This window comes from Onychomys torridus, chromosome 11, assembly GCF_903995425.1.
Source record: "Onychomys torridus chromosome 11, mOncTor1.1, whole genome shotgun sequence".
NCBI classification, from domain to species: Eukaryota; Metazoa; Chordata; class Mammalia; order Rodentia; family Cricetidae; genus Onychomys; species Onychomys torridus.
The window spans coordinates 31,518,151-31,545,277 of NC_050453.1; the positions used below are offsets into that span (position 1 = coordinate 31,518,151).

The window sequence follows — 27,127 nt, forward strand, 5'->3', positions numbered from 1 at the left end:
ACCACCTCATAGAGAGTTCTCAGTGTTGCTGTGGGCAAGAGCATTCCACAGACCAAACACAACCTAAGGGAAATGGGAGGTCCATAGTCATCTCCTTAACTACACAGAGTTCTCCAACAGAATAGGAAAGAACACTCAGAAAGCCTAGAAGAAGCCATAGCACATCACTGGAGGCAGGCAGGGAGGCCAAAAAGGAACCTGGATGTATAAAACTAACTTCTACTACAGCAAATCACTAACCAAAGAGAAACTGAACAGAAAAATGGTTCAGCAATTTATCACCCCAACTCAGATACTTTTTTTAAAGCCATTTCCCCCTCTATCCATAACTATATGACTTTATTCCTGACCTTAAATATTTTGCATTATAATAATATGAATATACTTTCTGCTATTGCTTATTTGTATGCTAATTGCTACATTGGTCATTCCAATAAAGGTTGAATTCCTATAACCAAGAAATGGCTCAGCTTAAAAGTTGAACAAGGGACATGATGCTTCTGTTGACCTATGAAATTCTTCTTCCAGGTGTCTAAAATTGTGGATGACATTTATGAGCAGCTCTCTGGGAATTTTTCTCACCCGATGAACATTGTCTTGTTGCGGGTTATCAGCCTGCTGACAAGAGCCTTCCCTAAGAAGGTGATCTTTCAGCTCATGGAGTTCCCAGTCCCTGCAGATAAGTAAGGCCTCCTGCATCTTGCCTCTCTCTACACATTTGTCCACACACTCCACAGTTATATGGCCCAAGCTCAACTCTTCCTTTATTGTAATCATGCCTAATTTATTTTTCTAAAAAGAAAATTTTTTTTAATCAGCTATGCTGGCTGTAAGATTTAAGTATGATCATGTATTATGTGTAACTTTGTGTAATGCTTGGCACCTCAAGATTTTATCAGTATCACTGTGGGAGGGTTAAATTATTTTCTGTTACAAATCTTACCAAGGCAAACTTGCTTCAAAAAGATATTGACTTTTTTTGTTTGTTTTTGCCCATTGTTAATTTACTCATTTTTTCTCCTTGACCAAAACCTCCCAGACTTCGAGGTTTTCTTATTCATAAAGGACAGACCCACTGTAAGTAATTGGTTGTAACTCTTTGGGTTTGGGCCTGGGTTTTGGCACCAACAATGTAAGTAAATTTGTTGCAACAACTCTGGGGAAATGTGTCCTGCTGCGGGATGTTCTGTATATTAAATGTGTTGCTCTAATTGGTTAATAAGTAAAACACTGGTTGGCCATAGCCAGGCAGGAAGTACAGGCAGGACAAGAATAGAGGAGAATTCTGGGAAGTGAAAGGCTGAGGCAGAGAGACACTGCCAGCCACCACCGTGAAAAGCAAGATGTAAGGTACTGGTAAGCCACAAGCCACGTGACAACTTATAGATTAATAGAAATGGGTTAATTTAAGATATAAGAACAGTTAGCAAGAAGCTTGCCATGGCCATACAGTTTGTAAGCAATATAAGTCTCTGTGTGTTTACTTGGTTGGGTCTGAATGGCTGTGGGACTAGCGGGTGAGAGAGATTTGTCCTGACTGTGGGCCAGACAGGAAAACTCTGGCTACAGTGTCCTGACTACCTGGGGAGTCAGGCAACACGGTGAGCTACTTAGGACAGCTCTGATGGCTGGAACTGCAAGGAGACAGTTCAGCCTTGGAGGGCGAGGTGTCCTGAACACCTCAAGCTGCTCAGAACAACAGCTCTGCCCTGAAGGTGTCCTGGACACCTGGAGCTGTTTAGCACAGCTCTGGTGGCTGGAACTTCAATGAGACAGTTCAGCCCTGGAAGGGAAATTTTTCTGATTTCCCAGGAAAGTCAGGCCTGAAATTGCTTCAGCAGGAAAGGGTATCCTGACTGTTCTGGAAAGTTAGGGTATACCTGGTGTGATGGAGGATGGTATCCCCACAGAATATAGCAATCCTGCTCCTTTCCTGGAGAACCACTACAGCTGAGCTTTGCTCAACCCCCACTTAAGGGGGCTTCCTAACAGAGCTCTGCTTCTCCAGCCTAAGATGCTGCTTCTTTGGCTTTACTCTGCAAAAGGGGAAAGCCCCTGCAGAAATGTAGCAATCTCCTCAGGCTCCTGAGAAAAGTGTTACTTTTTCAGCTTTCTTTGGCTCTGTCCACTGAGGGACATCTCAGCAAAGATCTTCTGTTCAGATCCTCCTTACTCTGCTCTTTCAGCCCTCCCTTGTTTTGTCTACTGAGGGACATCTCAGCAAGGATCTTCTCTATGCTAGTGAATGAAGATCTTCATACCCAAAACTCTTTTGAGAAAGAGATTTGTTTGGGAAGGAGGAGTCCAGGAGAGTAGCTGCCTCTATCAGGGTGGAGAAAATAGCCTTTTTTTTCTAACTGACTAGGCAGGGCGGTTTATACAGGATATCTTGGGGGTAGAGGCAACCAGTGGTTGACTTGAGGCCTAGGGTTCTACTGCCCTGCTCTGTGGTTGGTTGGTTTCAAAAGTCAGTTGGCCAGGGGCAGAGGTGGCTCTGATCTGACTGAGCCAAACTGTGTATCTTTCACTGGCCTTATCTGAGCCATCTTTCCCTAGTTCTAGGATCTAGGGTCAGAGTGGGTTTCTTTAGCCAGCCTCTTTTCCCTACACGCACCAATAAAATAAAGACAAATTTTAAATTACCAAATTAAAGGCCAGAGAAATGGCTCAGTGGTTAAGCCCTGGTCTTACAGAGGCCCAGAGTTAAGTCCTGAGCTCTCACACTGGGTGACTTACAACCACCTGTAACTCTGGCTCCAGGGGATCCAGTGACCTCTTCTGTCACCCATAAGTACCCACATGCATACATATACATAACTAAGAACATAAAGTAATCTTTTTTTAAATTACTAAAACTGATTGAGAATTTTCTGCCCATTAACTGTTCATCTGAAACTCTTGACCTAGGACCACAAGAAATCTTAAAGAACAAAACCCACTACTCTGAGTTTATGGGGCAGCACACCTCTAACAGGTGCTTTAGACGAGCTTAGAAAAATGATATGGCTCCATTTCTACAGTTCATTCACTGGAGGGAAGAAGGTGTTGTTTCCCTTCTACTGGCTGTGACAAACTTAAAATAGCAAATGGAAAACATGGCTCTTAACACCTTTGTTTGCAGTGCGCTGCTACTGATGTGGCAAGCAGCAAGTGCCTACTCAAGTGTTGCACCTCAAGTACTGAAAACAATCTTGACAATACTGAAAGGAAAACCTGTGGAGATGGAGGAAACTCTGATAGAAAGAAGACGCTTCTCCCTTGACGCTACCAACATGATGCCTGTGGCGGTAAATGACACGATGAGTGTTTCTACTCCCTGTTGTCTTCTTGACCATGAAAACTCCTATCTGCACTGATTAAGCCACACCTCCTTGGCACAATCCCCTCTCGTACATCCATCCATCCAAAACACATTCAGTGTGTACCACATCGTGATCACAGAGCATGCATTCTGCCAAGATAGAGAAACCAGGACCGAATATTTACATTCAAGATAAACAAAAATATATAATGGTACATGTGAGGGAGAGGAGGTGACAGAGATGTAAGGTAAGTAGGACATGGCACACCTCCATACTGAAATGACTAAACTCAGAATCCTGGGATGCTTCAAGATAGTACTTATATGCATCTTGGAAAGACAGAGAGCAGAACAAATATCCTATTGTCTTAGCCATGGTTTTTATTGCTGTGAAGAGACACCATGATCATGGTAGCTCATATAAAAAAAAAAACATTTAATTGAGGTGGTGGCTTACAGTTCAGAGGTTCAGTCCATTATCACCATAGTGGGCAGCATGGCAGCATGTAGGCAGACACGATGCTGGCTACATCTTGATGAGAAAGCAACAGGAAGCAGACTATGACACTGAGAGTAGCTTTAGTAAAGGAGACCTCAAAGCCCGCCCCCACAGTGACACACTTCCTCCAACAAGGCCACACCTCCTAATCCATTCCCTACGATCTTATGGGGGCCAATTACATTCACACTACCACACCTGTCAGGATGTGGCTGATATGGCAAGAAGGCCAAAGACTCTGAGGGAACTGCCCAAGGGCAAAACTCTACTTGACTGTAGAGAGATGGCCAGCAGCTAAGTCATATAAACTTTAGCAGTCATGCCCATGTCTGATATCATCTGTGTCTATCACGTTTCTCCCATGGACCAGCATCATCACACTTAGACGGAACTGAGAGAAATGTAATGAAAGGGGGTGCCATTTTATTGATATGTTTATTGATATGAGGGGTTAGGATGTATGGATGGATGGTAGTGAGTATTGTAGGGGATACTACACAGAGGTCAAGTGATTCAAGGAGGTTTTTAAAAAGACTTTGCTTACTAATAAGACAATTCCTCATGGTTATATATAAGCCCTCCTTGAGGACCAGCTTCTTTTCCACAAATTTGGCAGCTAGAAGGGAACCATTAACAGTGCCTCAGAATCTCTTTATCAAGAATGCCTGGCCCAGTTCCTGCTTTACAACTAAACTAGTGAGTGTAGTTGAGTGAATGAATACATAGGCTGACAGAGGCTGGGAAGATTTGCAGCTGTTTTTGGTCTCTGTATTTGAAGGGTGACAATTGCCTTTTTTAACTCCATTTTCCTTCCCTAATAGGCATCTCAGGCCCTGTGCACATTTCTATCTGTGAAATCTTATAAGAAAGTGGTGGCCAAGCTCTTCCCCGAGTTCCTGATGGCCCTCATGCTTCAACTCTTCTACTGTAGCCAGCTTTTAAAAGACACGGCACAGAACAGATCTATGTATGGGAGTACTCTTTCAGGTTAAATGGGGAGGTGAGGGTCCAGCAACTCACTTGAGTTTATGTGGGACTTGCTATAAGCCTATGTGAGGGTCTGCTCACATTTATTCCAGTTTTCTCTCTAAGGGTAGAGTATCTTCAGAAAAGCAATCCTCCTGAGTACATGACCAATCACTAAGATCTCCCCTATATATGTGCACCACATAAAAAGAGTCACTAGCACAGAACACTGTTCATTCCCACTGCATCTGCTGTCAGGTCACTGACAAGAGGAAGAGGCATTAGATCCCAAACTAGATACATTCAAGCTCTGTCATTCCATATTCTCTAATAGTAACCTCTCAGAGTTACTACATGTGTAAACCAGAACACTGTGTGAAGATATTCATTATAAACTGAAAGTATGTTATAGTTTGACATGAATACGCTGTGGGTGAGAGCAGTATGACATCAGTCCTCCATTTCAAGACAAAGGTCACAATTTCCTTTTGGGCAAGAGAGGTAGTTTTCTTGCCATGAAAGAGAAGTCACAGTACAGCTGTCAGCTATTTTCTATGTCTGGTATGAACATCTAAGCCAAACAGAGCACAATTTATCACAGTAAAATATTTAATCCATTCATTGTCCTTTTAAAAAGATACACACCAAACCACCCCTAAAAAGATAGGAATCTATCCTGCTTATGTAGGACATCCCCCCCCACGAGATAGAATGGAAAGGCAAGTTGTATGTACTCAGTTATGTGTAGGTCACTGTCCTAGAATGTCTGGTTTTTTTGTTTGTTTGTTTGTTTGTTTTCTGGGCCTTAGCTATGTACGAGATGGCCTGAAGGTTCTGCTGAATAGCTCTGGACTAAAAGAAGTGGATGACGCTCTAGAGCAAAAGAATTTCTGGGACCAGTTTTCTCAAGTCATGGATCACCAGTACGGGATCCACCTCATCGCAAAGTAAGAGCAGGGCACTCTGGGTAGACTCTTGCTCTCCATTGCATCATCTCCATCTTCCTTCAGGTGTCTCATATGGGAACACATTTTTGAAAGCTTTCCTAATAGCCTACATTGCCACTTGATTTCTGATTTGTCTTTTGATGATTTGAAAGATTTATTCTGAGATAGCTTTCCTCTTCTTTTCCTCTTACTTAATGATACAGAGATACCCAGCTTTACTCCCCTTACCAATACATCCATACCCATCCACCCATAGGTTAGTCCCTTTTTCACATACAAATAGCTTAAGGTAAATACTATGTTTTCCTTTCTAATATTAGCTGATCCCTGCTTTGAGGACATTCAAAAGTGCCAGATCTATACTCAATAAGCCAAACATATTCTCAAAAACATAATGGAACTTTTTTTCCTTCATTAGAAATGTTTTGGGGGGATTGTTTAATTTGTGTTTATTTAACAGTTCTGGTTATAGGGGTCAGATTTTCTGAGCAACAATGGAAAAGATCAAGAATACAGAGTCTTAGTGACATGAGACTTGGCAATTGTGTCTGACTCAGAGAATACTTTTTATGTAATCCATGGGCGTTAGATGCTTCTAAACCTGGTACTATGTGGGCATATGTACTTTGGAAACATATATTTTAAATGAAAATTATGTTTAGATTTTTTTGAAATTGTCAAAGACAAAAGAAGCCATGTCATATGACTTTGATCATCTCCAAATACATAACATTCATTAATGAATGTAACAAGAAAATGTTACAATTTTGGTTTGCCTATATAGAAGTTTGGGGAAAGATGGTGTTCTAGGAAAAATCTCACAGATACATGAGCTCCTACAACATGATTGTGTAGGGAAACGAAGTTCTACCCTTACATACTCTGAAAAACTAGACCTTTTGCAACTTCAGAATCAGGTGCTTTCATAGGTAGGGAATGCAAGGAAAATATAGACAGAGTCCATTAAAATATGGCCCAATGCAGGTGAAGATAATTTTCAGACTCTCCAAGTTCTCCATAAGACTATAAAACAAGAGCCATCATCTTGCTGGCCATCCAGCCTGTACCCACTGACACCCAAGTAAGCAGCACCCTCCCACACTGTACCAAAAAGGAGGTTAACATATCTTATGATAAAAATATGGTATGTTTGCTCCCTACAAGTAGTCACTAGTTAAGCATCACCCTGTTGTTTTGTTGTTGTTGTTGTTTGTTTTTATAAATTTATTATTAAGCCTACAGCACCCGGTATTCCCAGGTGGTCTCCCATCCAAGTACTAACCAGGCCCGAGCCTGCTTAGCTTCCAAGACAAGAACAGGTGTGTTCAGGGTGGTATGGCCATAGACCACCCTGTTTTTTAGTACTACTCAAAATGTGGTCCACAGACTAACAGCAACGTCACCTGGGAAGTAAAACTATATTTGTGAGTTCTATGTGTTTTGAGTGCACATTTACGGTTTTAGCAAAAGGACCTGAAGCTTTAAATGAAAACCTGTCATATGACCCTTCAATATCCTCCCTCTACCACTTGGGTTCAGGATGGTTTATGAAGAAAACTCAGAGCCTGGCCACTCCCTAAGTGTTTCTGGAAAACTCACTGGCCCTTCTCTCGAGTAACCTAAAGTTGTCCCAAAAGGAAGAGCACCATCCAAAGCCACAAAGCTGACCCAATAGTCTGTGTGGTTACCTTGGATTGTTGTTTATATTTCTTCTCTTTTTAGTCAAGGACTGATGCAGAAATAAGGCTTCGCTTAATGTGGAAAAAATAAGAGAGAAAAGAAAAGGGGAAGTGACAAGGAAAGAATTACTGGAGAGATCCAGGCCTGTATCATTCCCCAGGGTCTATCTAGACTGTGAAGTGATGCTGTAGTTTACCTTAGACTAGGGAATCTTTTAGAACAACTTCCTTTCCAATCTGGGTAGTCAATAGTACACAGATAAGAACTGACTCCTTGTCAATGAAGGATATTTCCCTTCTTTGCTAATTTGGTGTCTTCTGCTCCTTTACAGAACTCTAAGTGAATGTAACTTTCCACAGTTTCCAGAGACCCTACATTATGTCTACAAGGTTGCAGTAGAAGGCCCTAGAAGGTCAGAAGACAGTATCGTCACAATAATATTCTTTGCTGAAGTGAGTTTTAATAGTAGATTGTGACCAACTGACTTTTCATTCCCATATCTTGAATAAACTTAAATCAAAACTCCAGCATCTCATCTCCCTCTCTAAGTACCTTTCTCATAAAAATTTAAGAAAGTAAATGATATATGAAGTCAAAGGGGAGGGGGCGAGGAGGAGTCCTGGCTCCACTCATTAATTTAGTCACTGCATTTTTTTTTTTTTTAATTAAAGCTTCTGAACAACTTCTTCAAGGAATCATTACCCAAGGAATTTTTGGTTCTCTTCAGAAACTGGATTAATGATCCCAATCCTTCAGTTAGCAAAATGAGCCTTCAGAAAATTGCAAGCATGGCACCCGTTTTCAGTGAAGTATGTGTATGTGTGAAGTATGACCTTGGTGTGTCATGACTGAATGTTTTGATACTGTTCAATGTCTTGTAATGAAGTGCTGGTGCTTTTTCAGTTTCTGTACAGCTAAAACTATCTAAGTCTGAAGCTCGATAGAATAGAGAGATTATAAACCAACTAAGTGGTTTTAATCCTTTTACTCAGAATTTTTCCACAAAATGTTGTCTTGCGCTCAGAATTTATTTGTCATCATTGCTCAGAGTAAACACTCGCCTTATAGTTTAAGTCGTTAAACATCTGTCCAATCCCTCTCTATGTTTATGTACTCATTGACTTCTTCCTTGGGGCGCCCACCAGATGCCTTCCATCCACTCATAATACGTTCCCCTCACTTATACATGATTTCATTCTTTGCCTGTAGCAGGAATCTTAAAAGTTCTTATTAATAAAATCAAACCTGACCCAGGTATTGGGGTGAATGTTGGAAGATCAGAGAGACAGAACAAGCCACAGCTACCTCACCTCACCAGTTCCTCAGCTGATCCTGTTTCCTCAGACTGGAAGCCTCTGAGTCCTCATCCAAATGGATCTCAGCTGAACTGCTGCTCAAAAGCCTAAAAGCTTAACCAGCCAAATGCTTCTAGTTTCTGGTCTTCACACCGTATATAGATTTCTGCTTTCTGCCATCACTCCCTAGGATTAAAGGCTCACTTCTTGTGATTAAAGGCGTGTGTCACCATGCCTGGCTGTTTCTAATGTGGCCTTGAACTCACAGAGATCTGCCTGGCTCTGCCTCCCGAGTGCTGGGATTAAACGCATGTGCTACCACTGCCTATCCTCATGTTCAATATTGTGGCTGTTCTGTCTCTGACCCCAGATAAGTTTATTAGGGTGCATAATATTTTGGGGAACACAATACCACCACATTTGCCCTTTTTGATGATCACTTCAAGTCAGACTTTATTGAGTATTCTAACCTCTAGCAGCCTCCTCCCTCTGAGGGCAACCCCATCTAGGAACACTTATTCTATAACAGTAAGGCTCAAAGTATGGTCCTTGAGCCACCAGAATCAAAGTCCCCTGGAAAATTGTTATAATGCAAATTGTTGTGCCCACCTAAAGCCTACAGAACCAGAAATTCTGGGTTGTGGTCCACAGGTCTGTCTATTTAGGACCTTTGGTAACAGTGAGAGTCACGATCTTAAATCATTTCCCACTAGCACATGTGAATAGCTTTCCAGTTCAAATAAATTTAATCAGGCCCCCATGCCTTGTAATTCCAAATTTCTTTTTTTATTAATTAATTTTTCTATTATCAGCTTGATACAGTATAAATTTTTATCCTAATAGTGAAATGTTTGATTGAGGCTTGCCCAGTAATTGAGTAAAATCAAAACCTATTATGAGCCACAGTCATCCTAGGGTCCTCTCTGCTATATAGCCTCCCTGGTTCTGTGGGTTGCAATTTGATGGTTCTTTGCTTTATATCTAGATTCCACTTATGAGTGAGTACATACCATGTCTGTCCTTATTTCAAAGTATCTTGCACAATCCTGAAACTGTAGATGCACCACAAATCATTGTTGATTCAATAATGGATCTAATAATAAATCTGTTTATCTATTTGATCATACCCTTCAAGCCTGTTGGTGGATACCCATTTTTGCATTTAGAATTTCCTAAGCTGTGGTCCATCAGCTTAAAGAAAATACAAGTCAATACGAGTGTTTGTTTTCACTCTTTAGTAAGCAGAACATTATTTGCTGCTTTGTCCAAAACTCTTTTTCATGTTGTTCATATCAAGGAGATTTTATGCCAAAGTAAGAAGGACAATAATAGGGAAACAATACAGACCTAACTTCCTAGAAAGACAAAGGTACATTTAGGCACTGATTCAGTCCTTAACTCTTAAGGAGTGTGTGTGTGTGTGTGTGTGTGTGTGTGTGTGTGTGTGTGTGTGTGTATGTATGTATGTGTGTATGTATGTATGTATGTATGTATGTATGTATGTATGTATGTATGTATATACACACACACAGTCCTTAAAGTTACTCTTTTACCTTTTGGGTGTCTCATTTCTCTTTTCCTTACAATTCCATTCTTTGACTCTGATTTACCTCTGAGGCTCTTCAGTTCCTCTGTTTAAACATTTCATTCTCATGTTTAGAGACCACACTACCAGCTATTGTTGGTAAATATTTAATACCAGATCTCTGAAAAACAAGATCAAAATTTCCTGATAGGAATATTCTTACTATGGTTAATTTCAAGATATCAAATGCTTGTTATTAAACATGGAATTGGGCAGAAATGCATACTATAACTTTATTTACTTTTCCAACCATCCATACACAGTTCATAAGTAGCCTTAAGAATGTAGAAAATAGGGGTTGGGGATTTAGCTCAGTGGTAGAGCGCTTGCCTAGCAAGTGCAAGGCCCTGGGTTTGGTTCTTGGCTCCGGCAAAAAAAAAAAAAAAAAAAAAGTAGAAAATAGAATACACCTAGCAAAAGATTTTAGAATTGATCACTTTTTAATACTACTTTTGATTTTACTTAATTATAAATTTGTGTGATTAATTTTTAACAATGACTTTTTAAAGCAATTTACAAAAACCTCTAACAGTTATAAAGACTTGTGAGTTGGCCAGCTAAACTCAGAAGTATATATACCAATTATCAGCCCAAGCTTCCTAGTACCAAAGTTCTATTGTTTTCCCCCTTTTATATGTAGTTAGAAAATGTCTGCAACCTGTTACTCCCAGTCTTGGATGCTTTTCTTTCCAAAGAGTGCACTGTGGTCATCCGGGCCATGCTCACCCTCCGAAACATTTTGAGCAAACTGGACAAGGCGATCTACTCCTCAGTCTGTACCAGGATTGCTTCCAGCTACGGTCCTCTTTTGGATCATGTGAGTGACATTATGTAATTTAGATGTCTAAAACTATTAGCTTTTGTGGTTCATTTAATCCCCAGATGGCAGGATGATCTTATATCCTAGAATAAGATAGCTATCTGTCCCTGGATAAATATCAGCTTAGTGGATACACTGATTAACACTGGACCTGGAATGGGTGGGTGTAAATCCCCCTTCTACCTTTTATATCATGGCGAGATAAAGATTTCTTTCAGAGTCTTGGTGCATCAGTTTCCCCGGCAGTAAAACAGATACAGAAGTAGGTTTATTTTATAGTTAAGAGTTTAGGGTTGGGGATTTAGCTCAGTGGTAGAGTGCTTGCCTAGCAAGCACAAGGCCCTGGGTTCGAACCTCTGCTCAAAAAAAAAAAGTTTATATGTTCACCCCTCCAAGGTTTAGAGAATGTCACATAGGAGGGGTGGAAAGAAGGCAGCAAGGGCCAGAAAATGGAGCACAGTGTTGAAAAATGATGTCTTCTGGACATGGCATGGCCACTCTGCCCATGAACTTACTGAGGCTGTGGAGATCCACAAAAGACCTGCACAAGACTGAGATTGTCAACATATCATCATGGAAGGAGGAAGGGCTCCTGAGGCCCTATCTTTCCCTAAGGGACTAATGCCAGTTAGTGGTGTCTAGAGGAAAGGATGTAACTTTCTCCAGTGGTGGAGCCACTGATCAATTGCCCATGCCTCAGTAAGGAACCTCCTACCCATGCTTATGCAAGCAATCTTACTTAAACTTAGGGGCCACTCCACAAATGAGATGTGAAAGTAGGAGAGTTATTGAGGAAGAAAAGGGCATTGTCAGAAAGAGGAGAGATGAGAAAATGACAGGAGGCAAAAATGATTGAAATCCATCATACACATATATGAAAATGTCAAAGAATAAAAAATAAATAAATAAGTCCTTCAGTTGGAAACCGAGAACTTACAAATTCTTTCACTTAAATTTTGCTTTGAAAATAATTTCCTGTCCCATATTGTTGCATCCCATTAAAATACACCATTTTTGCTACATGATTACAAAATTGACATGTGCAGTACCTCCAAATAAATATTTGTTATTAACATGCAAGATTTTGTTTCGTTATGTTGCTTTTTCATATATAATTCTCTTTTAAGATTTATTTGTTAGGTATGCACATACACTTGCACGCCAGAAGAGGGCATCAGATCTCACTACAGATGGTAGTGAGCCACCGCGTGGTTGCTGGGAATTGAACTCAGGACTTTTGGCACAGCAGCCAGTGCTCTTAACCACTGAACCATCTCTCCAGCCCTATTTTAATGTTTCTTTATTCTTGAGAAGGTCATTCACCTACACCAGTAATTCTCAAACTTCCTAATGCTGTGACCTTTTAATATAGTTCCTCATGTTGTGGTGATGCCCTCAACCATAAAATTATTTTGTTGCTACTTCATAACTGTGATTTTGCTCCTGTTATGAACCTTAATGTAAATATCTGATATGCAGGATATCTGATATGCTACTCCCAATGGGGTTGCAATCCACAGGTTGGAAACCACTGATGTATATAATGAAATATAACCAAATATACCTCCCCATCCAACTTTCCCTATGTATGTCCTCCCAAAGGTCCCCCTCCCAACTTGTCTGATTTTCATACCCCAACTAGTCCAGTGAGTGCTGCCATATTGAAAGAGTCACAGTACTGTAAACACAGAAGATGTGAGGGAGGAAAGAACGACTTAGGGAGCCCTTCCATGAATCAGACTCCTGCTAAGTGACTCCAACTACTATCTCGGGAAATTATTGATCACAAACACAATTCAAAAAGCTAAGAAAATAAGCATCAAAACTGATGCATGACAGAACCTCAACTCTGAGCCTAAACTGGTTGTGGAGTTGCTCTTCAATAGCTTAAATAGACTTTATTAATTAAAAAGGTAAATAGAAAAAAGGAAGACTGGCAAGACTTAAGGACAATTGCATTAAATAATAATATTTAAAATAATAGAAGCAAGATTTTTTGCAAAACAAAGAACCTTCACTGAAATTTAAAGGTGAAAGTCTTAAGGTCAGATCCAGGAATTAAACTCTAAAGAATCCCAGTAATTAGAAATCTTTTTCATACTATATCTATTTAGCAGCAGAATAGTATTAGGTGCTCCCTTAGGGTCTATGACACAGGTTCTTGGCCTGATAATGGCACCAGGTATGAGTTTCTTCTTGTGGATCTGGACTTAAATCCAATTAGAGTATTTGGTTAATTCCATGATAAACATGCCACTATTGTACCAGTGGCATGTCTTGCCAGGGTAGATATTATTGTAGCTCACAAGTTCACAGCTTTTCTCTCCTAGAACCATAAAAGCTACCCAGTAGGGATGGAGCTTCCAAGTCGGTACCAGCTTGAATTCTCCATGCTCTGTGATTCAAGCTCATGCCATCCTCAGCAACAGAATCTTAACCAATATGTTCTGGGTGGTAACCTAGAGCATTGGCAATAGCCTGTAATGTCTGTGGTTCCATAGGATCTCATTAGCCAAGATCCTGCCATTGAGCTTTTCATTTCTCAGCCTGTGTTACCTAGTAGAAACATTGTCTTCCCATTATAGGGAAACTCCATTTCAACTATTTTAGTATGCACATATAAAAATATATGTGCTTATATAATATGCATATATATTAGAAAGTTTTTATAGCAGTAGATTTTATATTACTTTTTTGAAAGACCTTTAGTGTTAAATAACATTCCCCATATTTCTTCCTCTACCCTGCTCTCCCATATCTCACACAAATTTAACCCTTCCTGTTCTCTAATCCACTTTAAGCATTATTACTACTGCTTTCTGTCCCCCACTTTAAAGGCCTTCCTCTATGGCCCTTGCTAATTTCCTGACTATGAGTATTCCAAATGAAACATTCATAGCTAAAAATTCAAAGCTAATGTCTACAAATTAGAGAAGACATTTATCTCTCTTGGGTCACTATTTTCCAGCTCTATTCATTTATCTGTGAATGTCATAATTTGTTTCTCTTAATAGTTGAATTATGTAAATGTGTAAATATACTCCATCATATAAATATACTACATTTTCTTTATCCATTCACCAGTCGATGGACATTTAGGCTGTTTCCATTTCCTGGCTATTGTAACTAGATTACCAATAAACATAGACAAGCAACTAACTCCATAGTAGGAATATAAAGTCCTCTGGGGATATGTCCAAGAGTGATATAGGTAGGTCATGTGGTAGATCTATTTTTAGGAATTTTTTTGGCAGGGGGGGGGGGACCTTCACACTGGTTACCATAGAGAAACAAACCAGCAGAAAATAAATGCTCCCCTTTTCTCACATCCACAATAACATTTGTCAACATTATTCGTAATCCTTGACATTCTGACAAAATTCCAGCATAATTGTTCATAGAATTTTTTTAAAATCATCTTAAATTACACATGAAAACACAAACAACCCAGAATAGCCAAAATTGTCCTGAACCATTTTTTTAAAGCTGTTGATATTATCACTATCCTTTATTTCAACTTACACTACACAGCTAAAATAGCATGGTCTTGGCATTAAAAAAAAAAAGTACTGGTTCTGCCCCTCACCTGAGGGGAGTGATCTCAGTGTCCTGGAATGACCACCTACCACCTAGACCCACATCCAGGCATTTGAGTTGGCCTATCCCAACATCTACCACATATATGACCTGCTAGAGCATGTAAAGGTACCAGTTCTGCAGAACCATAGCCTCAGGAAAATTCATAGAAGATAGTATGATCAGGATACAATCAAGCTCTGGATCCAAGCAATCCACATGTGTATCCTGTAATTTCTTTTCTATCAAAGCTAGTCCTCTTTCAGCCTCTGCTGGTAATTTTCTTGCACTATTCAAGTCCTTACCACCTTGTAAGGTTTAAAATAAATAACTTAGTTGTTGAATTGTCAATCCAACTGTGGGGTATAGCCAGTTAATATCTCCCAGCAATTTTTAAAAATTATTAGAAATTTGTAATTGATCTCTCCTGCTTTGTGCTGTCTATGGTTGAATGTTTTGTAAACCTATCTTATATCCTTGGTAATTAATAGAATCTCCTTTTTGTATTTTTTCAGGAGCAACTTGTAATCCCCCAAAAGGCAAAATTTTCTTTACCTCTTCAAAATTTTTTTCTAGAGTATCTGAATCTGAATCAGCTAGTAAGATATAATACATATAGACTGAGCAAACTGTTTGCAAATTATTTCCAACAGCTGTTGTACAAAATATTGACACAAGATGGGGCTGCTTAACATCCCTTGTGAAAGAATTTTCCACTGATATCTTTAGCAAGCTGGAAATTTTTATAAGTAGGCACTGTGAAGGTAGATTTTTCTCTACCCTATTCTTGTAAATGTGTAGTAAAAAGGCAGTCTTTTAAACCAATCACTATAATAGACCATCCTTTAGGTCATAAAGAAGGCAAGAGAATTATAGGATGTAAAGAGCCCATTGGTTGGATTACCTTATTAATAACTTTTAGATATGTTACCATTTTCATTTCCCAGATTTCTTTTTAATGACAAATATAGGAGAATTCCAAGGACTTCAATATATTGAGCATTTTGATGCTCCTGTATCAGCTGTTCTAAGACCTGTAATTTTTCTGATGTCAAAGGCCATAGTTCCACTCAGACAGATCTGTCAGTTAACCATATTAAAGGTAGGGCTGTTGGTACCTTTGAAAGATCATCAGCTGTTGTGCTCTGCTTATGTAATACCTTAATGGTCAGTGACTGTCCTTTATAATACTTTTTAATATTTTTCTCAGAAGCATATGTTAGCTTATGGTTTGTTTCTAAGATTGAAGGAATGTTAACCTGGGTTTTCCATTGTTGTAACAAATCACATCCCCATAAATTCATTGCTATGTTAGCCACATATGGTTTAATTTTCCTATTTGTCCTTCTGGCCCTATGCACTTTGTTTTACATGAGATAAAGTTCCAATCCCTAAAAGCTGAATATTTATCTCCTGAAGAGGCCAATCTGGATGCCAAGATTATTGTTACATTCATGTCTGTATCTAGTAACCTTCAATGCACTTATTTGTATTTTTAGCTTTGATCTTTGATTATTTATAGAAGTTTGCCAAAATACTTGTTTTATTGTCTCTCCTGAAAATTTGGTTTTATCTACTGATGCTATTATGTCATCCTGAGCAGTATATTTTTAAAACAAGCATTAAGTCTTTTCATTGCTTTGTGGAGGAATTTCTCCAATGCTAACAGGGAATGATTGAACCAAATTTGACATGGGGGCCTGTGAGGGGCCTGCATTTCCTGATGGCAAAGGGTTACCTTGCCTGTCCCATGTTTATCTGCATTCATTAGTACAGTGCTGGTCTTTGCCACACCTTCTACATATTCCAGAAGTCTGGGGCCTTATGTTTGGGTAATCTCTAGAAAAAACATTGTTTCTAGGACTACCTTGCCTACAGTCCCTTTTCAGATGACCTATTTTATCACAATTAAAATTTCTTGCCTTTTGATTTTTCTTAAAATGTTTATAAATCACTTCTCCTGTCCTACTATCATTAAAACTATGAGATCCAATATCAGCTGTATTTCTAATCCACTTATCTATTGATGCAGATCTTGCTTTTAAAAGTCTAGTCAACATTTTGCATTCTGAATTAGTATTTCCAAAGCCAAAGATTTAATTAATATTTGTCCAACTTCTGGATCTGATATCATTCTATTTATAGCTGAAGTCAATCTTCAGTGTAAAAAAAAATTCAGTGAAGACTTCTTTTGGGCCTTGTATAATTTTAGTAAATGACTCAGTCCTCTTTCCTGATTCTTCAACCCTGTCCCAAGAATTCAAAGCTGCTATACCATATAAAGCCAAGATGTGGTCATAAAATGTAATCTGTCTTTACAAATCAGCATTTGTAAATGACCTTTACTGAGGAGCTAATCTTGAGAAATTTTGATACCTCTAGCCCTACTTCATTGTTCTATAACCCTTGCTTCCTCTCTCCACCATGTTTTCCATTGTAACTGAGGACCAGCTTCCAATATTGTTGTAGCTCAATATTTCCAATCTTGTAGAATAATTCTGTTTTGAGTAGCCTATGAATTTAACATCTGCTTCACAAAAGGTGAACACATAACATATGAAACTACTGCTTCCTTAAATCTCTTCAAATCTAACATTTTTACAGTGTCCCAGGTAACTTCTTAATAGCTTTGGAGATGCCTATCATCTGATTGTTGTTCTTAAATGGTAACTGGATAAATTAAGGTTGGTTTTCTAAATAACCTTGGGCCACTCATCTTCAGTTTCATAATACAATGGTGAAGTAAGTTCTGCCCTAAACTCCTCTGTGTGTATGTGTGAATATTTTTCTTAGTTTCATTAGCAGGTCTTTCTAAGGAATGTATCTTATCAGTCAATTTTTTATATTTGGCACCAATGTCAAGCCACATTTTTAATTATAGAACATGAATTACAAATTTGATAATTATTACAATCAACAGTATGTCAATCCCAACTAAGTTGATTATCCCTTCATCTTTTTTTTTTTATTTTCAAACCTTCCATTGTGGACCCATACAGAAACCTAATTCACTGCATCTTAATATTGTGCCCCATTCTTAACATGGGCAAAAAAAAAGCTTTTTTTTTTTTTTAGATTAATTCCCCTTTTAAGAATTCCCAGGTATCTCACCAGATGTGCTGATAATGACAGTGAAGTCTAAGACTGGCTGGTGATGTGCCACATGGCTGGGCAGAGAATGCACAACCTGGCCAAGGCCAGCTGCAGCTGCTCCCCTGTACCTAGGGGCTGAGAGTGTGTGGCTGTGGCAGTAGCAGTAGCAGTAGCAGTAAAAGCCTGAGTGAGTATTAAGGCAACCCACCTACAATGACAATGGCCCAAAGAGGGAGTTGAGGGGAAGCCCACAACCCATGGGGAGAGGGAACCAGCTGCCTGAAAAGCTGACCTAAGGGGATCTGTGGAAGAATGGGGTGGGAAGTGAGGGCATGGGGCTGCCTGAATGACAGAGCTGGCTGATGGTGGGCAGCTAACTCCAGTGGCATTTGGGGCCCAGCCACCTATGGTGTTTAGGGCCAGGATGGGGCAGCAGCTAGAACCTGCCATAGAGAGGCTGCAATGGGAAAACTCCAGACTTGCATAGAGGACCTGAGGGGAGGGAGGAAAAGCCAGCCATACCAGAGATGCATATGCCCCATATTGTATGCCAAATTAAGCATTTATTTAATTATTCTTTATCAATAAAAACTTGAGAGTCAGATATCAGGGTAAGAACCTGAATGATCAGAGAAGCAGAGGATAAACAACTAGTGACATCCTCTCTTTCTCCTTTGATTCAAAAAGGGCCAAGAATCTTTCTAAACCCCTCACTACTTCCAGTGTCTCTGCATATGTCCTCAGTCCTCCAAAACCTCTATGGCTAATTTGATCAGCTAGTAGCTAGCTCTGCCCTCTGATTCAAAGTAAACTTTATCAACAGTCTCAGGAATTTCAGAGTGTGATCAAAATATCCTACAATACCTGAGGATCTGTTCCTATAAGTTTAAGTTTAAGGCAAAGTAAGTGAGATCAGGAAACATTCCTTTTTATAACTGGCCGAGTCCACTCAGTGTAATGTCCTCCTGATTTAGCCATACTGTCGCAGTGATAATCTTTTTTTTTATTATGTCTCAAATTATTTGTGTGTTCATTCACCTATTAATGGGCACTTATATCTTGGCTATTGGGTTAGTCAAATCTTATCACAAAAAGAAGCTCTAACAAGCCCAATCTATACTAAAAATGATAGTTATGTAAGTATGTATACATACCATACATATATACTACCATTTAAGAAAGTAGCATTGATAGGCTCAACTGAAATCTTAATCTTTACTTGTGTGCATGGTCCAGGTTAATAGTGACATTCAATGCATGGCCATTCGACACTTTGGTCAGTTACTTCTGGATATGATGCAATACAAACGAATGCTAAACCATGTGATCGTGGGAAGTCTCGTGCCCCTGATCCTGTTTCTGGAGTCTAACGAAACACGAATTGTGAATGTAAGAGCCTTTTTGCTTAAATTTCTGATATAATCTTATTTCTCTCAATTAAGCCCAGCAGAATGTTTTATGTAACAGCAAATCAAGCCTGACTGATCTTTTCTTTCTCTCAGGCTTGCAGATATACATTAACTATCTGCTTCTCACAACTAAAGTGGTCAATATCACATCTGCTCAAAGAGGAAAACTACTGTTTTGAGTCAGTGGTTCTCAGCATCTGCAACAACATTGTAAGTAGCCATCTGCTTTAACTCTCATAAGCACAACTTCAAGGTTACACAAGTGGTGAGCGATGACTGGGTGAAAAGAAGGACCTTGTAGAAAGAATGTGAAGAAAAGATAATATTTATATTTATAGTAAGAGCTTTAAATGAAAGAAAGAGAAATTTTTCACACTCTTAACATTGATCATTCCATTTTCTTCCTCTTATTTTGACCTGTGGGTAGATACAAACTTGAGTAAAACACTCCACATCACCCAAGAAAAACTGGAATTATTTTGCCATAACCTCATGAGCTGGTCTTTTGAAACCCAGTATGAATAAGGGTAAATAAGTGGGAATGAGAGGATGCTAATTACAGTTGGAAAAACAATGCTGGGTTCAGGGATAATATGATAGAATAGTTCTTGCCAGCAGCCAGAGGAGTAGAGTTCCACACAGACAAATCTCCAAGTTTTAAACTGGTCTTAATTTCATACTAGCAACTAAGTAATTAAGGTCTCTTACTTTGAATTTTCTCTAGAGGAAGCAAATATGCTTTGTCAACAATTAAGAGAGTAATTTTACTGTTTTATTCCCAGCTTTCTTCTTATGAAAGTTACATTACGGATTTAATATCTGGTACCTTAGGGTTCCTGTGGAGCTCCCGAACATTTCTGAAGAAAGGAGCCACTATATTAGTAGGTAAATAAACTTAATTTTTCTTAATTTGTCTTTGAATGTATAAAATAGGGCTCAAGCCAAATTATTCATTAAAATATTTACAAGTTTTTATGATTGACAATACCTGTCATGGTGATAAATATGATGAACATGGTTAATATGTGTGATTGAAATAAAGTTCTATTTTACAACACAAAGTAGGTATATCTGTCTGACCAATTATTACATATAATGTGTTCAACAAGATGGATAATAAAATTTTAGAATGTAATATTATTCTCCCCTACTGCGTAAAATCACTATCTAAATAACAAGAGTGATTTAAAACTTCATATGAACATCATGTTCAATACAACTTGAACACCTGTAACAACAAACTACAACAAATAAGAGAGATATCTGGTCCAGTAAAGTTTAGAAATAAAATGTGCCCAGAAAGACACTCAGAGGCGATGACAGTTTTCACCTTGGGCAAATCTGACCAATGGTAGTGGTGGTTTTCCTTGTGACACTCTAAGTGTTAGAGTCTGGAATTCCCAATTTGGTGATAGGTCTCCCCTTGTCCTATTGGGACCCTAAACTAGACTATCAAGAACAGAAAGGAATGAGAAAATTCATGGTCATATCACACTGTAGAGCATCTAGACAGTCAAAATACGTAACCGACTGTACCATGATTAGCATTAGGCTTCTGATCTGTGGTGTTCACAGAGCAGAGAGAGAGAGAGAGAGAGAGAGAGAGAGAGAGAGAGAGAGAGGAGAGAGAGAAACAGAATGAAGCCAAGACATGGAGACAGAATCAGAGACAGACAGAGTTCTGTGATAACTTTATTTCTAATCAATACAATCTCCTGACTAACCTCCTTGAGCTTCCCATCTCTGTCTATAACACCCAACTATGGAATCCCAAAAATATAACTTTCTCATAAAAGGGCAGCATCATTTTTTCTATAGAGGTACTTCAAGGTAAAAACAGAAAATAGATTAGAAAAAAAATATAGAAAATGTATTTTTACCAAACAGATGAGACTCACAATAAATAATTCTATGAACCTAAAACTTTAAAATAAAGATTGAATGTACCTAAAAATATACAGAATGTATTTGATAACAGAAGCAAAGACCATGAAAGTAAGATTTTACAGCATAGAGGACAAGTGTGAGGAAAGATACATAACCATCACAGAAAAGGAAAACAACTGTAACCAACAAATGAGAAAATCTGCACTGTTAGTAGTGATAAGCCAATCATCCACAAGAACAAAGGTCACACAAGAGAGATCAGTGTCCATCTTACTGTGATGCTTCAGAATATATATCACATTGTTCATATATATATTTTAATTTAAAATGTAGTTTAAATCTCACAAGTCTTATAGATCAATGGTGGAAATATACAAAAACAAAAGATACCATCTATAATGGGTAAAAAAGAAATAAGGAAAGAAAAGTATTGTCTTAGGGTTTTTATTGCAGTGAAGAGACACCACGATCACAGGAACTCTTATAAAGGAAAACATTTGATTGATTGCTGCCTTTCTCTCCAGAGGTTCAGTCCAGTATAATCATGGCATGCATGCAGGCAGACATGGTATTGGATACATCTTAATCAGAAGGCAATAGAAAGTGATCTGTCACACTGAGTAAAGCTGGAGCAAAAGAGACCGACCTAAAAGCCCACCCCCATCTTGGCACACTTCCTCCAACAAGGCCACACCCACTCCAGCGAGGCCACACCCACTCCAGCGAGGCCACACCCACTCCTAAGAGTGCCACTTTCTATGAGATTATATTCAAACTACCATAATGATTAAGGAAGAAATGGGAGGGAAGGAGAGAGGGAGAAAAGGAGGTGGGGGTAGAAGGAGAGAGCTGGAAAAGAAGTAAAGATGAGAGAGAACAAAATGGGGAAGAAAAGAAGGGAGGGTGGACTGAGAGAACAAGGAGGGACAAAAATACTTTGAAGTCCATGCACACATGAAGACTACTTATGAACATTACTGAAGAAAATGAAATGTTAACAATGAGTGGAGTATAAATTCCATTGTAAGAAAGAACAAATAAGATTTAAAGTCCCAATGCTTTTTTTTTAACCTATACATATATCAATTGATATACTGGTGTACGCTTACTAGCTACCTAACCTCTGTGGATATTATAAATTGAACACACGTATCTAAAGCATAAGAGCTAACATCTACACATAGGAGAAAAACCTATACTATGTTTGTTGTCCTGGGTCTGAGTTACCTCTCAAAGGATGAGTGTCTCTAGCTCCATCCATTTACCTGCAAATATCACAACTGTATTTTTCTTTGCAGCTGAATCATATTTCATTGTATAAATGTACCACATTTTCATTATTTATTGATCAGTTGATAGGCATCTAGGAAGTTGGAGCCCCAACTGTTTTACTGGTATGTGCTCGGTAGGTCTGATCCTGTTACAGGAAAATGGAAATGATTTTTCATCACAAAGATGCTATGAATTACTACCTTTCCTAAGAAGGACAATTTGGAATTTGGAATACTCATTAAAATGAAGAATGAGGGATTCTTTTATTGTTGCTGTTATTACTTATGGTTCTGGGTATCATGATAGGCAAGTACTTGTCCACTGAGCTCTATTTTTTATTTGACAGTTTCCTGCACATACATAATGAAGTTTATTCTCCTTGCTCTCTGTTGCCTCATCTCTCTCTCTCTCTCTCTCTCTCTCTCTCTCTCTCTCTCTCTCTCTCTCTCTCTCACTGAAAGCCTTTTCCCCAACAACTCCCCTCCTATTTTTCAGGCCTTTAACATGTGAGATAGTTGAAATAGGGTTGCCTAAATGAGCATGGGTAGGAAGTAATGCTGGAATATGGGCAACTTATATGTGGTTATACCACTAAAAGGTGGAGTCCTGTGAGGGGAATACTGAGTGCTTCTAAGAAAACTCCAAGAAACCAAGACAAGAGTTTTATGACCTCAGTTTCTCCAAAAGCATGGAATTATTGCTAATTAGTTTAATGCTTTTGTGCCCCTCCAATATGTAGTGGATCAGAGGACATTTACTTCAGATTATTCATTACAACAACAATATTTATATTTATTTATACGCCTCTATGGAGATACACATTTTGCCACTTGAGGCTTGCCTGCCATGTACAGCTGGCCTGCCACTTGTAGTTTGACCTTGTAATTGTACACTTCACTCCTGTGACTCTTCTTAGCTTGTGTGATACTTTGAACAAAGTTGACTATTACATGAGACTTTAGTCCATGGCTCCATTCTCTCAGGTCTCACCACCAACTAGAGCAGTAAACAGTAAGTGATATGTAAACAAAATGAGTTGATAGCCAGGCTGCGTTTCAAGGAATCTCTACTCTGCATGTAAAAATGGCACTACGGGAGCTATTTCTGTAGGAAGGAACATAGACACATCTCATAAAAAATATGTTGAATGAAGGTAGTAGAGCCCAAAAATACATTCTGAAATATGGAGAAGGAAATTGCAAAGAGCTTGTAGAAGTCTTCTGGGATATGAACCTACATGGTAGCTAAGGCATGTTCACTTTATAGACATTTTGCATACACATTTTAATTTTTCATTAAATAATAATTATTTGAAGTCACTAAAAGATAGTTTAAGGAGAATCTGTGATCTAGCTAGATAACAACAGAAATGTATTTAATAGTTTATTTTGGCCTGACTTTGCTTATACCTTATACATAGGGTACTTGGGGAAATCCGGAGCACATTTACTACTCAGAGAAGAAGTTGATGTCATGATTGAGGGTAAGATTGAGTTCTTTGTGTATAGGTGCAAATAAATTCACTATTTTGATTCTAGATGAATGAGAGTTCTATATAGTTAAGAGGATGGAAATTGGGTGGTGGTGGGTTTATGGATAGGAAAATCAGGAGAGGGACTAGGTTAAGGGCATTTGTTTTTTTCCCTCTCCCTATTCTCTATTACTGTCCCTGTTTCATTCCCCAAATTTATCCCATTTATTGTCTGAAATCTAATTATCATGCCAGAGCCTTAAGAAATTATTGGAAATTCAGGAGTCATTCACTTACATATCCTACAAATATTTGTTCCAACATGTCCTGTGTGACAGACAGCACCATGTACTTGTGGGTTACCCTAATAAATAAAGCTGGCTCATTCCTCATAGATTTTACATTTTAGTGAATATTAAAATATATTACATTCAGGCGGGGAATAAAGAAGGGTAATGTTGTTATTCCTCCAAAGGGCTCAGGTACTGGGCATTACTCTATCTTAGCATCTCTCTACTGTCTTATCAGAAAATAGCTTGGGGGCAGGGCTGGAGAGCTGGCTCAGCAGTTGGAAGCACTTGTTCCTGCAGAGGACCAAACTTCAACTACCAGCATGCATGTGGTGTCCCACAGCCATCCACAACACCATTTCTAGGGAATCTAACACCCTAGTCTAACTTCTGCCAGGACCAGGCACACATGTGCTGCACGTACATACACTCAGGCCAACAATTCATAGATATAAAATACAAGAAATAAATCTAAAAGTTTTTTTTTTTTTAAAGAAAATAGCTAGGAGAGCTGTCTGTTCCTCTTTTCCTTCCTTCCTTCCTCCCTTCCTCCCTCCCTTCCTTCCTTCCTCCCTCCCTCCCTCCCTCCCTTCCTCCCTCCCTCCCTCCCTCCCGTCCGTCCATCGTCTGTCTGACTTTATAAAGTCTACTATTGTCCAGAGAAATTTCAGGTTCACAACAACATGGCTGGAAGTTCAAGGACTTCCCATGAACTTCCACACTGTATTCATGTAGTTGCCTTCCTTGTCAGTGTCTCCCACCAGGGCGGTCCAGTTGCCACAAAGAGTTGTGCCCACTTGGTGCATCATTATCTCTCCTTCATCCAGTCAGTCACTTTCATTCATTCAACACTCCTGACTAGCTACTGAATGTCAAGCACTGTACTTCCCCCTTAACCCTTAAGATCTTTCTCTTCTCTCTTTCCTCTTGTCTTTCTCTCCTTTTCTTTTCTAAAACATCCTTTTTCATTCTTGTTCTTTTATCCAAAGAAATAAAAGAAAATAATATGGCTTACCCTGTAGTCCCAGCATTTGGAAGGTTGAATCTGAGGAATGGCCACAAATTCAAGGCTGTTTATCATAAGCTTTTTTTTTTCATGACAATGAATATGCATTGACTCATTACATTAAAATACATGTGCTATTTTATTTTATAATAACCTTAATTTTAATCAATTTTCTATTGATAAGCCCTTGGACTTATTCCAGTGTTTCACATGACTATCACCAACACATGAATCTCTTCTTATGATACTGAGCTGAATGCTTGGCACTCAAGTATGCCATAAATTTGGTAACCATTTTTGTTTTTCTTTAGTAGATCTCATTAGTCAAGTAAGGACAGGGGTAGGGAAGAGTTGCAGGTGGAGAAAATGGGGGAGAGCAACTTGGTGAAAAGTGGGAGCTTAGACTTAATGTTCTTGGAGTCGGAGAGACCTTGAACTAAGGACCCCTCTGCTGTTACAGTTGTTGAACGAGTGGCCCGGGATGAAGATCCTGTGATCAAGTTGTTGGCAGAAAAAACCCGTAAAATTTTTAAAGAAATAGCCTATAGAATAGCCTCTTCAACCATCAAACAAACCTTTCGAAGATGGGGTATGATGTTCCATACCAAAAAACTGAAGCTTATTTATGACTTGGCCAATATTAAATCCCTTGAGGAGAGCATTCCAGAAGACTTCACAGAAATAAAGGTTAAAGATAACCTGGAGAACCTTGCTGAGGAGAAACCTGAATATCTCTTTCAAGAGAAACGAGTTTCTTTTGCCTCTCAGTAACCTCAGTCTATGCTTAATCCTTTTCTGAGGAATGCTAAGTTATCACCAACCCTTATAATTATTAAAATATATAAATCTGAGCAGTCTACCACCTGTCTGACGATGAGAAAACCCCTTCCCTGCAGCACTGAGAAGCCTGGGGTGCATTTTTATGCTTTCTTGGCCACAAGTGGGTAGGCACTGCTTTCATTTTGTCTTAACACCCTGGCTGAAAATCTCTCCCATTGTGTTTATGAGATTGTTCTAAAATTATTTCCTCCTTCTTTCTCCCAGAACTAAATTTAATTGGAAGCACCCATCTTATCTTACACCTTGATGTATGCTCTAGAATGCACAGTGCCTGGCATCTGATGTTAAAAAAAAATCAGTGAACACTTGCCAGATGAGTTGAACACTGATAGAACATATCACTTTCATGCTTTGTAATATGTGGGTAATGCTATGATGTCCCCACATACTTGTAAGCGCTACTTAACAGAAACAAAGAACATTTGATTATTTGAAAGGGAAATGCCAGACACACTATGTATTAATTGTGTCTGAGTTATTTCATATACATCTGGCCATCTATAATGCTCACGTTAATATTTTAATGCCAGGATTACAGAGGAAGACAATCTCTGTAAGGTTTGACAAAAAGGCAGAGAGCTTGTGCCAGGCAATATGTACTGATGAACAGTTCTGCTAAACTTTACCAAGCAGTTTCTTCCCAAATATAGCTGAACAAAAAGTCTGAACTGCAGATATTATTAACATATTACACAAGCAGATCTATGATATCCAAATTCTATCTAGAAGATACTCATATAACAACACATTTCTTGAGAGTTGTTGTTGTTGGTTTTGTTTTTGTTTTTGTTTTTGTTTTTTACAAAACTAAATTCAGATGGGTAAACTAAACATAGAATTATCTATAGTGGAATATTGTTAGATTTTTTTAAAGAAAATGAATGAGATACTAATATATAAGCCTGAAAATATACTACTGAGTGAAAAGATCACACAGGGCATGATTCCTTATACATGAAATATCAGGAATATTTAAACCTGTAAGCAATAGAAAGTATGCTAGCAGGAATTATGGAAGGAATTATGTGAGGGGGGATAGGAATAAGGGCTTGATAGGAGATTTCCTTTGATGGAAATATCCTATAACTACACAGAGGTGATGGTTATACAATATCCTAAGTGCACTAAATCCCACCAAATATAGATTGCAAAATTATTGACTTTGCATTTTATGAACCTCACATCAACTT

The 27,127-nt window shown here is 38.7% G+C and overlaps 1 protein-coding gene and 1 pseudogene across 1 annotated transcript in view; one reads left to right on the top strand and one right to left on the bottom strand.

Annotated features, from left to right (window-relative positions):
* Mroh9 (maestro heat like repeat family member 9) overlaps positions 1 to 25,868 on the top strand; it is a 55,676-nt gene extending 29,808 nt beyond the window's left edge. The window contains exons 10-21 of the mRNA XM_036201959.1: positions 529 to 683; positions 3,122 to 3,287; positions 4,622 to 4,767; positions 5,576 to 5,713; positions 7,725 to 7,845; positions 8,065 to 8,202; positions 10,914 to 11,090; positions 18,999 to 19,151; positions 19,265 to 19,381; positions 19,954 to 20,056; positions 23,751 to 23,813; positions 25,558 to 25,868. Of these exons, the coding sequence (XP_036057852.1) occupies positions 529 to 683; positions 3,122 to 3,287; positions 4,622 to 4,767; positions 5,576 to 5,713; positions 7,725 to 7,845; positions 8,065 to 8,202; positions 10,914 to 11,090; positions 18,999 to 19,151; positions 19,265 to 19,381; positions 19,954 to 20,056; positions 23,751 to 23,813; positions 25,558 to 25,868 (1,788 nt within the window). The remainder of the gene's footprint in view (positions 1 to 528; positions 684 to 3,121; positions 3,288 to 4,621; positions 4,768 to 5,575; positions 5,714 to 7,724; positions 7,846 to 8,064; positions 8,203 to 10,913; positions 11,091 to 18,998; positions 19,152 to 19,264; positions 19,382 to 19,953; positions 20,057 to 23,750; positions 23,814 to 25,557) is intronic.
* Positions 6,947 to 7,060, bottom strand: LOC118593555 (annotated as a pseudogene).
* Positions 25,869 to 27,127: the final 1,259 nt, after the last annotated feature.